General features: G+C 42.5%; 1 protein-coding gene across 1 annotated transcript; it reads left to right on the plus strand.

The window, feature by feature from the left end:
- The first annotated feature begins 1,234 nt into the window (after nt 1–1,234).
- On the plus strand, nt 1,235–6,749 carry LOC136523332 (uncharacterized). Its single transcript, XM_066517050.1, has 2 exons — nt 1,235–1,474; nt 5,787–6,749. Exons 1-2 carry the CDS (start codon nt 1,235–1,237, stop codon nt 6,747–6,749), a joined length of 1,203 nt encoding a protein of 400 aa, XP_066373147.1.
- The last annotated feature ends 6,987 nt before the right edge of the window (nt 6,750–13,736 follow it).

Genomic DNA, 13,736 nt, shown 5'->3' on the forward strand with positions numbered 1-13,736 from the left:
GAGCAATCAATATATACTACGTGAACATTACAAAATACATAATATAACATCACAGAAAACATTCATAGAACATCACATGTATAACACATGAACATAAAAAGAATCATAGAACATCGTATGTATACAATATAAACATTACAAAAAGGGACAATTATCTGTTGGACATCCAAAGTGATGATCCTTTGCTAGCGGACATCCACTTTGGAGTATTTTGCCAGAAGACACTCTGGTTTTGGTGAAATTAGGCCGTAGGACACCGTAGACCGGTTGCAGCCGGTTGAGGAGAGAGAAAATTTCGTTCTGGACATCCGGTGCCCTTGAGCCACAGTTGGGTCTGTCCCTCTCCCTCTCACTGACGCGCGAGCCCCACCTGCCATCTTCTTTTCTCCTCTTCTCTTCTTCCATTACTGAGCAGCAGCCACCGTCGTCGACCAGCCCTGGCCACGTAGGCGCATGGATGAGCTGGCGAGCTACCGCAGCCGTGGCCATGCGGGCTTGAGGGCGAGCTGGTGAGCCTCTGCCGTGACCATGAGCACCACGTGCGAGCAGCCGCTCTCGCTACTACTGCCGGCGATAGGAGCACTGCGGTGTTCGTGGCTAGGCACGTGTGGGCACGCGTGCTAGTGCTCGGTCGCGTCATAGCCACGTAGGACAAGCAGGCAGGCAAGCAGACATGGGTAGCAGTGGTGGCGTGAGCAACTGGGCCTGAGTAGTGGCGGCGCGTAGCAGGTAGCGGAGACAGCGGCCGGCGCTTAAACTCAATGTCGATCTCAATGACCGCTGATGCTTAGACTCGAATGTTTCATGTTCCTACACCATCCAGCGACCTTAAAGATCCATCGTGTTCGGCGTGGATGAGAGGATGGAGGTCAGCATCGAGGCGGCGCGCTGGGTGGTCGGCAAGGCACTAGGCCCTGCCGCCGGCGAGGTGCTGGAGGCATGAGTAGCCAGCTCCGAGCTCGGCACCAACATCCGCGCCCTCAGGATGGAGCTGTTGTACGCGCAGGGCATGCTCAACAACGCCCGTGGTCGGGAGGACATCCAGAACCCGGCCCTAGCGGAGCTGCTGTAGGAGCTCCGAGGCCTGGCCTACAGCGTCGATGACGCGCTAGATGAGGTCGACTACCTCTGCATCTAGGACGAGCTCGGGCCTACCTTCAGCGCTGCGTCTCCATTGCTGCGTGCGCTGCTGCTACTCACAGGCCAGGCACCGGCGAGCTCCAAGCTCGCGGCTATGGCAGGGCTTGGCCAGAGTACGACGATGTCCTACGAGCGTGCGAGCGGGCATGCGACCTACGCGTGGACGGACGCGACCAGCCGCTGCAGACACGGGCGACCTGCTGACCGGTGGGGCGGCTGCAGACGGGCGCACGACCTGCGGGCGGACGCGTGCGGCTACAGACCGAGGCCGTCGGTGGTGCGGCGGAGCATGGGGGAGCAGGTTCAGAGGCAGACCCAGGAGGCGCAAAGCAAAGTCAGCCCGGGAACAGGAAACAGAAAAAAGAGAAATGGAGAGAGAAAGAAGAAAGCGGCAGGGACAAGAATATCATTTCACCGTTATTCTCTCTCCTTAACTAGTTGAAACCGGCCCGTGGTGTCCTATAGCCTAATTTCAACAAATCAGAGTGTCTTCTGACAAAATACTCCAAAGTGGATGTCCGCCAGCAAATGACCATCACTTTGGATGTCCAACAGACAATTTTCCCTTACAAAAAATATCACAGAACATGACGTTATATATCTAGTGAACATGAAAAAAACATCTTAGAACATCACATCTATATTATATGAACATAGCATCTCATGGAATATAGAAAATAAAAAAACATAAAAATAATTAAGCAATGTAGAATAGAAAAATAGAAAATAAAAAATCTATAGAAATCATAAAGACAAAAGAGAAAAGAAAAAGAAGAAAGAAATACAAAAATAATACAATATAAAAATAAAATAAAATAAAACAAATAAAATAATTAATTATAGTAAAGTAGTAATACTATAAAAATGAACAGAATAATGAAAATCACATGAAATAAAAAATAAAAATGAATTGATGAAAGGAAATAAAAATAATAAGAAAAGTAAATAAAAGAAAATAAAATAAAAAAAGAAACATAAAAATGAAAAATAAGAAGAAAAATAAAAAATCACATAAAACAAAAAAATAAATATAAATGAAACATAAAGCACAAAAAGAAAAAGAGAAAAGAAAAGAAAAGAATAAATAAAAATAAATAAAAAAACATACGTACTTACCTACGTTGGGAAATCAAAACCATCGTGTGCATGTGGGCCGCGCGGGCTCCCGTTCGCACAACCATCACGCGGGAAAAACCATCGCGCGGGAAAAGTCATTGGTGGAAGGTTCGCGTCCAAGCGTTCGGACGGAAAGAAAAAAATAATTAAGTAAGATAAAAAATCAAAAATAGAAAATAAAAAAATATATAGAAAATATAAAGACAAAAGAGAAAAGGAAAAAGAAAGAAGTACAAAAAAGTAAAAAATATAAAAGAAAATAAAATTATATGATTTATATATCTTATGTAACACATGAAATGAAAATTTGAAATTAAAAACAAAAATAGTTCATATAGTAATTAAAAAAGAAACAACAGAAAAATAGAAAAGAAAAGAAAAAAAGAAATAGAAAAGGCAAAAAGATTAAGAAAAATGAAAAGAGGAAAAAACCACACGAGAAAGAAAGGAAAAAGAAATGTAAGAAAGAAAAGAAAGAAATATAAACATACCAACCTATGGGTGTACACCAAAAAATAGAATAAAAAATTAGAGTAAAAGAAAAAAGAAATAGAAAATAAAATGAAGATAAAAAAGGCAACGTAAGAAAACAAAAAAGAAATATGAGAAAAAGAAAAATAAAGAAAAGAAAAGAAAGAAATGTACTCCTACCTGGGTTGAACGCGCGGGAATTGGTGGGCCAGCCGCATGTCGACGCGCGGGAACGCCGCTCGGACGGGAAGAATTACCGAAACATCTAGGCGGAAGAAAGCTGTTCGGCGCGTGGTTACAGTCCGGTCGGCCGGACCGGAAGATTTCCGACCGAACACGCGCTCCTCCTGCTCAAGCGCCCGGGCAAGTGCCCGAAGGGCCTATTTGTCTGCGGAGCACGCGCTGGCACTGCATGTTAGCTAGATGATGAGCGGCGGCTTGATGAAGCTGCTGGCGGGGTTGGACGCCGGCCTCCATGCCCGCTTGTTCTTGTCGCTTTCTGCCGACGAGTTTGCGCCGATATATGTCGATCCCAACGTTTGATGATGTTTGCATGTGGGCATGCACGGTACGGTCTCCGCTTCGTACTGCATGTTAGCATGTACAAGTACGTTGTACAAGTCTTCCAATATGCGTGAGGTGTTGCATATTTAATTTGTATGGTTCCGTCTTGCTTCGTATTGTATGTGGACATGCACAGTTCAGTTTCGTATTTCATGCTCGGGATCAACGGAGCGGGGCAGGGCGCAGACGATAACCTTACATATTTTTTAGGCGTAGAGATAGATAGAAGATAGAAGAAGAGATTAAACTGACGAGCCCATCCCGTACGTGCCTTTGGAATTATAAATAATGTGAGGCTGTCGACCGTCCCGACGAGGCTGCTAAGTGCTGATAGTTTCGGATGCGAAGTCGCTAACTGTGCAGAATTGGCTCCGACGTGTACTCCGTAGAACTGGGCGCGATTTTAGATTTCAGACTCGGCGCGGCCAGATAGTGTACGTATTTGGCTGGATAGTATACGTATTTGATACGACTTTGGATTTGTGGTGCGGAGGAACGGTGGCCAGATAATGTATGTATTTGGTCGGTCAGATAGTATACGTATTTGGTACAATTTTTTTTAGTCTAGAGATTTTTTAGGTGTAGATAGATAGATATGTATGTATATAGATAGATAGATAGATAGATAGATAGATAGATAGATAGATAGATATAGATAGATAGATATAGATATAGATTTGAAAGTCCCTTTCTAAAAGCAGGAAACAGCAGGGTTAGTGCTACCAAGAACACTTTTCACTAAGGCCCTGTTCGGTTATCAGGGAATGATAACGTGGAAAAAATCCAGTTGGAACCGCTACTTTAATATGTATAAGCACGTAAAGCTGGAATGATTCTTGGCCCTGGAATCAGCTAACCGAACGGGGCCTAAATCTTATTTTCAAGTCTTTCCGTTGGGCACAACTGACACTCCTCCGGGATCAGTACGAAACCGAAACGGATACTGCTTTTCCCCACGTCCGTCTCCAGCATCAACCCAATCATCACCTGGTTCTACTTGCCCTGACCCACGATGGACAATTTATTTGTTTTTTTAACGCTCACCGTGTTTTGGACGGTGTCCATTTTTTTTTCTTTTCAGTTTTTTTACCGCTTGGCCGCTCGCCCTATTTGAGACGGGTCTTAAAGTTCTCTTCGTTTATATCTTTTCCGTTTCTTCGTTTATATCTTTTCCGTTTTTCCTGATGATGAGTATCTTCTTCTTTTTTCCATATATAACATAAAAAAATGCAATACTATACGTATTTAAACTCTCAACCCTTCTATAATAAATAAATATTCCCACACTAAGTTCTTTATGTAATTTTCAATGCCAAAAAAAATTATTCTGGTTAGAACTTGAATTAACCGATTGTCCAAATAAGAAAACCGTAAACTAAAATCTTGAGTAGTTTGTTATCTAATATACATATACCAGTGCAATCCTCGATGAGGTTGTCGTAGGGAAAGTTAGGAGAGGTCTCCATTCATAATCATTAATAGATAGATCAATCTTTTTTAGTGAATTACACAGTAACTAACTCCTCACCATCTCGACAAATCTAATCAAATATTAAAATTACATATTTTAATGGATCCTCAAAGAAAGTCACGTATCTCGATATTTAATTCTATCAATACATAAATAGTATGAAAATTAAAGCTATATATATTTACATGTAATACTTTTGTGCCTTACAATGGGAGAAAAAAATCTATCAAAATTGTATTCTAATTCAATACGGACTTAATAGGACGTTTGTGGTATTGTTGTCAATATTAACTTATATGATCATGTTATGGTCACCATAAAATAAATTATAGCTTTAAAATTTTTTTTAGATATAGTAAAACATAAATAGATATATATGTCTTGTTTGGCAGAGATGGTCATCTATAGACGTACAAAATTCTAGATGTAGAGCTGCAGACACATTAAGTGTAGTTACATGACTTATTTTTATTTATATTTTATATTAAATATATTAAATAAAAATATTGAAATCACTTTAATTAGCCTACAAACTACAGATCCAGCACAAATCTCGGAGCTAGAGCTATGCCAAACGGACCCATAGCATATTCATGTCCTCGTTTCACATCAAAATATTGCATACTACTTTTTCTCCCGTCGCAACGTATAGGCATGTTTGCTAGTATATAAAAAAAATACTAATATTAGTGGTGTATAGTTATTATCATCAGATAAATTGCTAAATATATTTTTATAATTCAAAGTTATTTAAAGATACAAATGTTACTTATATTTTTTATAGACCTAGTTAAACTTAAAATTGGCCCGCATAAATCCTATCCTATAACGACAATAACTAACTAACAACAGAGATCAACAGAGAAACGTTTTCCGAGAAAAGAGTACAACCGCCGAACAAGCCGAACAATTCCATATCAGATGGGCTCCAAACATTGTGTGTGTACGAGCTGATCCGTCCAGTTGCAACTCCGTCTATCACCGATCGCCATGAGAGACGTCGACTGGATCGCCGCCATGAAAGAAGCCAAGAGAGAAGGCGACCTTGCCCCCGAGCTTCCGGAGCTACCCGGACTGGATCATCCTCGCGAGGCGCGCCTTCATCTCCGACCGCCAGAACGCGGCCGTCGCGGTCGCGGGGTGCACCAGCGACGGAAACCCCATCGAGGTGTTCCTCTTCGCGGCCGACCCGCCGGCCGCCTCCCACCTCCGAGTGTACTGCCCCGGCAGGAACGACCAGTTCAGCAGCCACAACCCCGCGGTCATCTTCTCCCGGGACGACCTCATCCTCTTCGAGGTCTGCTTGGACCGCGGCCGCGTCAGCGACTACTTCATCTACCGCGCCCACCCGAGGCACCCTTCGCTCCTCCTGATCCCGGATCCCGACGAGCCCTGCAGCTCGGGCCTCTGCAACACCGGGATAGTGCGCTGCGGCGCCGACCACTTCGCCGTGGTTGCTCTCTACTGGGACTCCGGGATGTTCAATTTGACTGTCTTCTCCTCCAGGACTGGGGCGTGGACAACGAGGGTGGCGCCGGTGGAGCCATCTGAATGGGTTACTAAGAACCACCTCAACGTTCTAGGCTTCAAACCAACCAAGGTGATCCCGCTGAAAGGTTCACTCTTGGGCTGGGCCGATTTGTGGGGAGGCATCATGTTCTGCGATATCCTTTCTGATGACCCCAGGCTTCACTATATCCCAATGCCTGAACCGATGCCGGGCAATCTTCAACATAAAGGTGACTCAGCATTCTTCAGGGATGTCATTGGCTGTGGTGAGGTGATCAAATTTGTTGAGGTGGAGTATGATGCCGATGATGACGACGATGAGGATGAACTTGTCTACAAATGGATTGCTGTGACAAGGAGCAGGAAGCTTGATTCGGCGGAGTGGGGAAGGGCACACGAGGTCAGCAGTGAGGATGTAACTGTTAAGAACTTAAGCAGGATCTCTATGCATAAAACTAGCATGTCTATTTGCTATTGAATAAAACCATGAGTGGTAAAACATCTACTAGTGTAGTAGCAGTAGATAGAAAGAGAGAGGTGAAGGGTGCAAACCTTCGGCTGCCTTGGATGAAGATGGGCTCGCCATCGCAGTGCTCGGCGATAACCCAGCGGCGGTGTCGAGTCAAAGGGCGGCGGTGCAGTAGCGGTTGCAGGGCAGCCCGACGACGTAGCAGCCTCTCGGTGTAGATGCAGATGCGGTGGCGCGCGCGACTGGTGGCTTCCCGTCACTAGTTGCGCCCCTCTAGATCGGATTAGGGATTTCGATGGAGAACTGTAGCTCAGGCGAACCTCGTACTCAGAGCCGCCGGCCCCCACCTCTATTTATTGTGCAATGTGACAGGGGCCCTCCAGTTATAGTGGGCTGGGCGCCCCCGATCAGGGCGTTGATCAAAGGCCCAACTGAGCTGTTGGGCCCAGTTTGGGATTAGAGATCAATCTAACAATCTCCCCCTTGATCTCCTACCATCTTTTAATTTCATATCATTTACTTTTGTTCATTCCATTACAGATTAGCACATAGAGCATGTTTCATCGTCACGGTCAATTGCCGATAGATTTAACAACTACAACATACTACTCTATTCTGAAATAGATACTTAACTTTGGACCTTCTTTTGTCCAGGAATTATAGGCTCTCCCTTAAACCCACGCCAGCTACATGTTCTCTAAACACGTTGGGTGGTAAGCCTTTTATAAGCGGATCCGCGAGCATCTTTTCGGTACTTATATGCTCAAGACTTATGACATGATCCCGAACTTTATCTTTCACAACCTAATACTTTATGTCAATGTGTTTGGCAGCACCACTTGACTTATTGTTGTGAGCATACTGTACTGCCGAATTATTATCGTAGTATAACTTAAGTGGTTTATAGATGTCATCAACCACCTTCAAACCGGGTATGAACTTCTTTAGCCAGTTCATCTACCATGTTTCCTCATAACACGCTACAAACTTGGCATACATTGTGGACGATGTAGTGACGGTTTGCTTTGAGCTTTTTCCATAAAATAGCCCCCCCTGCGAGAGTGAATATATATCTAGACGTGGATTTTCTATCATCTCCCGCATAATCAGAATCTGAATATCCCACTATATGGAGTGAATCTGATCTTCTATACGTCATCATGAGGCTTTTCGTTCCTTGCAAATAGCACAAGACTTTCTTTACTAATTTCCAGTATTATGTTCCAGGATTGCTCTAGAATCTACCAAGTAACCTGGTAACAAATGCCAAGTTAGGACACGTACATACTTGAGCATATTGCAAGCTTCCGACAGCTGAAGCATATGGAACCGTTTTCATTTGATCGATCTCATACTGATTCCTGGGGCATTGAAAATCTCCATATCTGTCACCCTTGACTATAGGAGCAGGTGAGGGACTACATTTGTACATATTGAATTTCTTTAAGATCTTTTCTATGTATGCCTTTTGTGACAGTCCTAATACCCCTTTATTTCTATCTCGGTGAATCTCGATTCCTAGAACGAACGAAGCTTCACCAAGATCTTTCATATCAAATTTTGAGGACTAAAACTTCTTTGTCTCCAATAGCAGACTGACATCACTACTAGCAAGTAAGATATCATCCACATACAGGACAAGTAAGATAAACTTTCCATTCTTAAACTTTGCATAGACACAATTATCCTCTACATTCTCTTTAAACCCAAAATTCCTTATTGTCTGATCAAACTTCAAGTACCACTGTATTGAAGCTTATTTTAATCCATAAATGGATTCCTTTAGACGACATCCCATTCGTTCTTTTCCTTCCATGACAAAACCTTTCGGTTGTGCCATGTAAACATTTTCCTCTAAGTCCCCATTGAGAAATGTCGTCTTTACATCCATCTAATGTAATTCTAAATCGTAATATGCCACTAATGCCATTATGATTTTAAAGGAATCATTACATGAGACTGGAGAAAAGGTCTCATTGTAATCAATCCCTTCTCTTTGCGTAAAGCTTTTTGCCGCAAGTCACGTATTATATCTCTCTATATTCCCTTGAGAGTCAAGTTTTGTTTTGTAGACCATTTACAGCCTACTATTTTGGCTCCTTTAGAAATTATTTCCAAGTTCCAAACTTTATTGGCATTCATAGATTTTATTTCATCTTCCATGGCCTCAAGCCACTTTGATGAATGATCAATTCTCATGGCTTCTTCAAATGAGGTGGGATCATTCTCCATTTAAAATTCCTCAGTGTTGTATATTTCATAGTCAGTAGGAATAGCTGATTTTCTAACTCTTTGAGACCTTTTAGGGGCCTCCACATTTGGCACATCATCTGTTTGAGGCTGTTGTTGCTCCCCCTCTTGTGTGGCAATAGGTTCTATAGGATCCTAAAGAATATGTTCTTCATCATCATTCATTGTTGCCACAGGCGGAATAACAATAGGTGCTGGCACCACACACTACACCACAACACTAATATAGCGTCACATGTGTGTCGTTATAAATATACTAATACCGTTGAACCATCGGTCGGTATAGCTTGCCCACAGATCAAGTGTCGGTAAATGTACCTTTTGTGTTGGACTGTCGGTCGGTATAGATATCTAGCTGTGCAATCAAATAATTGGTCGCGACAGATTCAATAAAGGACGAACTATTAGTCGGTATATAGGGCCTGCCTTTTGCGCACGCTTAAGGGTCGTCCGCGGGAACCGAAAATAATCAAAAGGTCCATCGCGGGAAACTGAAAACGAGAAAAAATGGCCCAAATACTGCAAATCCTAACATTTTCGTCGGTCTCCCTCAGCTCTTATCCCCGCCGCCTCCTCTCTCTGCGCCCGCCCGCCCCATCTCCGTTGTGGCGCCCGCCAGCCCACCTCCACTACCTCCACCACCCTCCTCCTCCTCCTTCGGCGCCCAACCCTGCCGCCGCCGCCCAAGACCGCCGCCACTGCCCCGCGCACTCAGACACCACCCACCGCCGCCTCGCCTCCCTCTTCGCTGGCTCCCCTCCGCCCCTCTTCCGTCCTCATTGGCTCCGGCGCGCAGCCCCGACAATGGCATCCCCGCACGTGGCCCAGATCCGGCTAAGGGTGGCCGGTGGCAGCTGCTCGGCCTCGTTCCAGGCCTAGGGTGGCCGGAGGAGAGCTGTTCAGCTTCGATCCAGGCCTAGAGCGACCGGAGGAGAGCTACGTGCTCGGCTTCGATCCGGACCTAGGACGGCGAGGGCCGGCCAAAGGCAGCGTGGGGTCCAGCCTGCTGGATGGGGGCATCGAGCCCGTCGTGCTCCACTGCGCTCTATCGACGATTTGGCCTGCGACGATGGCACCGGTGTCATACAGCGGCGGCCGGCTCGAGTACGGCTCCAACAGCTGGGATCTATGGCGTGATGCGTCCTTGAGATCATGCCCCTGCATGCTCGTGTTCAGGTAGGAGTTTAACCTTCATATTTCTTTCCAGAGCATTTTTATAATTTCCAAAGAGGCACAATGCTACCGCATGATACAACCAGGATCAGTCATAGAAAAACCAAATAGGTAGGAAGAAAGAGTGCATGGACGAAAAATGTTAGGGGATTGTCTCATGTTGTTTTTGCATATTTATCTGTTCCCTGTTTTGTTATATTAATCTTTTGTTCTCTGCATCTATTTTGCAAGCACTTAACATTTTTCATTCTAGGTAAATGTCATAAAAGTTCTATTTCTGAAATTTGGCATTGCATGATCTGAAATCCTAAACTTTCATTTCTGCATTTTAGCAATTTTATGATTTATGATATAGAAATTTTGGCGCAATTCTGTGATCTTAACCTCCATGCCTGAATTTTACTAATACCATGATCTGCCGGTAAAGTTTCTCCTCATTTTGAATATGGACATACTTAATCTAAAATGTAATGTTGCCATGTGACCGCCCAATTTACATTGGTAGCGTATTCAGAAATTTATCACATAATACTACACAAACTATGAGATTCCTTGATCAAGTTTTCTTTGCCGAATATGGTATACTTTGAGTGAATTTTGAGTGCAAAAAGATTCAAGCACACAGAGACATATATTGCAGCATTCTACATATCTATTTGTCTGCATATTTTTTCATCACTTATATCATGTTTCACATTCCTCATCCTTTAACTTCTAAAGTGCTTTCATAATCTTAGATTTTATTGGAGTTGCAGGCTAATAAGTTTATTCGAGAACCTATCCATGTTTAAGGCATAAAATTTACGATATCTCCTTGCTGGTCCCCTTGTCTCTGAGCTTGCTTTTAAACATAGCTTTGGACAGATCATAGCTTTCTCCATTTATATCAGTAAGATGTATAGATGATTCAAATCTCATTTGTTGAATAAATGCATTTTTGTCCGTGCGATTGAAAATAACTTGTACAGAACTACTTTATATGTGTTGTTTAGAATCTGACTTGGTAAACCTTCAATGACATTTCATCTGCGTCCTGCCGATGTGCCACGCCATGACAATGATCGTTGCATTGTGTCCTGGTGTTATCTTCGTACACTGACAGGCAACTTGAACTGTAATTATGGATTTAACTATACTCCTGATTTAATTCTAACCTCCAATTATGGAAGCCCTTTGTAGCATCCTTTGCTTTACAATATATTTAGCTGTATAAGAGATCTAAGTGACATCTATTTTATTTCACCAAGATTATTTCTGAAGCATGGTTCACAGATAAAACACTATCGGACAATCTTCAGTTAAATTCGATCATATATGCGATATGACTCATCTCAGCTTGTTAGTAGCCGATCTTGCGCTTGATAAAAACATGTCAACTAAGTAGGAATTACATTACATATTTTAGCACATTTCTACATCAGCAGCCACATATATGGTTACTTTGTAGCTCCTATATGTCAAAAATTTTGGAGCTCATGTCTCTTAGTCCAGATCGATCGCAAAGACACATCAAAGGAGAACTCAAACTTAAACCATTTCATTGTCCTCATTGTCTGGTCACTCCAAGAAGGGCGCGGCAAAGCCGCGCCTGGTTTTCTAGTTCAGTACTTGAAAGGTAATGAAAGCACCGTTGTTATCTGTAGCTCACAGATACTGAAGGTACTTGAAGAAATACTGAAATCTCACCTATTGATCGAATGCAGGTAGCTGAAATGCTGAAACAGGACAACCAGGAAAGTGCAGAAAAAACACCATTACCAGGCCATTCAAGCTAAGGACTGATGTGAGTTTTTACACCATTTCTTCTTGAAACTATGGTGTGTGGTATGTGGAGATTTGGATCTAAAGTTGGGTTCTATTCTCACTGCATCAGCATGTACATTTGTGGCACTAAACACTGATCCATGGTACAGTGATAGTACAGTTAATACTCAGTGTTTGGGACCTTCTCCCTTTGAGGCAATATTTGTAGGAGCTTTCACTACTCTCTGACTGATGATCGACAACTGCATTTGCTATTCTTTTGGATCATGACATCATGTACTCTTGTGAATTAACAGAACACATTATAAAAGCAACAAATGGATTAGTATAAAATATCTGCATCCATTGTGTTGCAATTTTTTGAAGACCGGTGGCATGTGAATCAGAGTAAGGTAGCAGGCTAGCAGAAGAAAGATGCCCTCTCTTTTCATGATAATTTCGACGGATTTCTCTAATACTATCATAACCTAACATTTGAAATTTCTTCAGACAAATAGTAATAAACTAGACTTGCCTTTGTTTCTTTTATTCATATATGTGATAAGTGAATAAAGTTTCTAATTAATGATATTTGTAATAGTTGAACGTCAGCAAGGCATCACATTCATCCAAGTCTACTATAGGTATGTATTTTTTCTGAATTTTACTTTTACCAAGCTGCAATTTGTGATGCTGAACACACCCTGCTATGCATACAACACACTATCAAAAGAATTTGGTACTGCTAGTTCTTATTCATTACCATCTAAATGTATCTGTTGGGCTGTTTTTTTCCTGAACTTTACATTCATCAAACTGCTATTTGTGATGCTTCAGTAACCATAAACGTTACCTGTGTCCCAACCCTGTCTCGAAGGCTGACTCCCCCTTGCTGAGTGTACAGCCATGTAGTTCTCTCTTTCTCTTTGTAGAGTTCACTTTATTTAAATTTATATACTAACAGTGGACAGTGGGGGCTTCCCCTGCTGTATTTATGGATAAAAAAACCTGTGTCCCAGCCCAGTTAGCCTAACTTAACCCTTTTTTTGGTGAATCTGGGAAATGGTTACTAGCTGATAAGAATTGTTTCCCTCTGGACTGGTTGTCTTGTTAAGATCAAACTGAGATGAAATCTAGGTACAAAACCTTCTTTACCTGATCTGATCCACTGCGGGTGGGGGTGGGATTTGCTGTTGTAGCTGTTGCTTACTTGGGGATAGGAGTTAGATGATGGATGTTGCCTAATTCATAATAGCAGTAGATAGATTAGAAAATCTGTGCAAATCTGCTGTTCATAACAGAAAATAAATAGTTAGGAAAATATTATCTTGATGATGTACTGAAAGGAAACTATAAATTTAATCTAGAATAGATTTGTGTTCTCAGTTACTGGACTTGTCTTTTTTTATACTAGTTATGGTCACAAACTTACATACTCTTTTGACCTTACTAATATGTGCTATGTTGGTCTTACAGCTGGGGAGGAGAGGTGTGCACCAAAAACTCATTGAAGGGGCTGGAACTGGGGTTAGTGTACACATCTTTGAGATGTTAAGTTGCTTGTTCAATTGCATATGTGCATATAAGTATATGTGGTGCATGGGCAGCTTTGTGTTGCATTTCAGATAATACATGAGCTGAAAATAAGGCAGCACACACTAGTAGTTGGAGTTGAAAATATGTTTTGATTTTTCAGATGGAAGGCGCTAGATGTAACGTGATTATTGTGTCAGCAAGCAAATTAAACATTTTGTGAGATGGAGATGAAACATCGATGGGTGCTAGTTGCTTTGGATGATATAGCATTTTGCAAACTGCTTGGGGATGGAT

This window comes from Miscanthus floridulus, chromosome 18 (genome assembly GCF_019320115.1).
Source record: "Miscanthus floridulus cultivar M001 chromosome 18, ASM1932011v1, whole genome shotgun sequence".
In the NCBI taxonomy this organism is placed as follows: Eukaryota; Viridiplantae; Streptophyta; class Magnoliopsida; order Poales; family Poaceae; genus Miscanthus; species Miscanthus floridulus.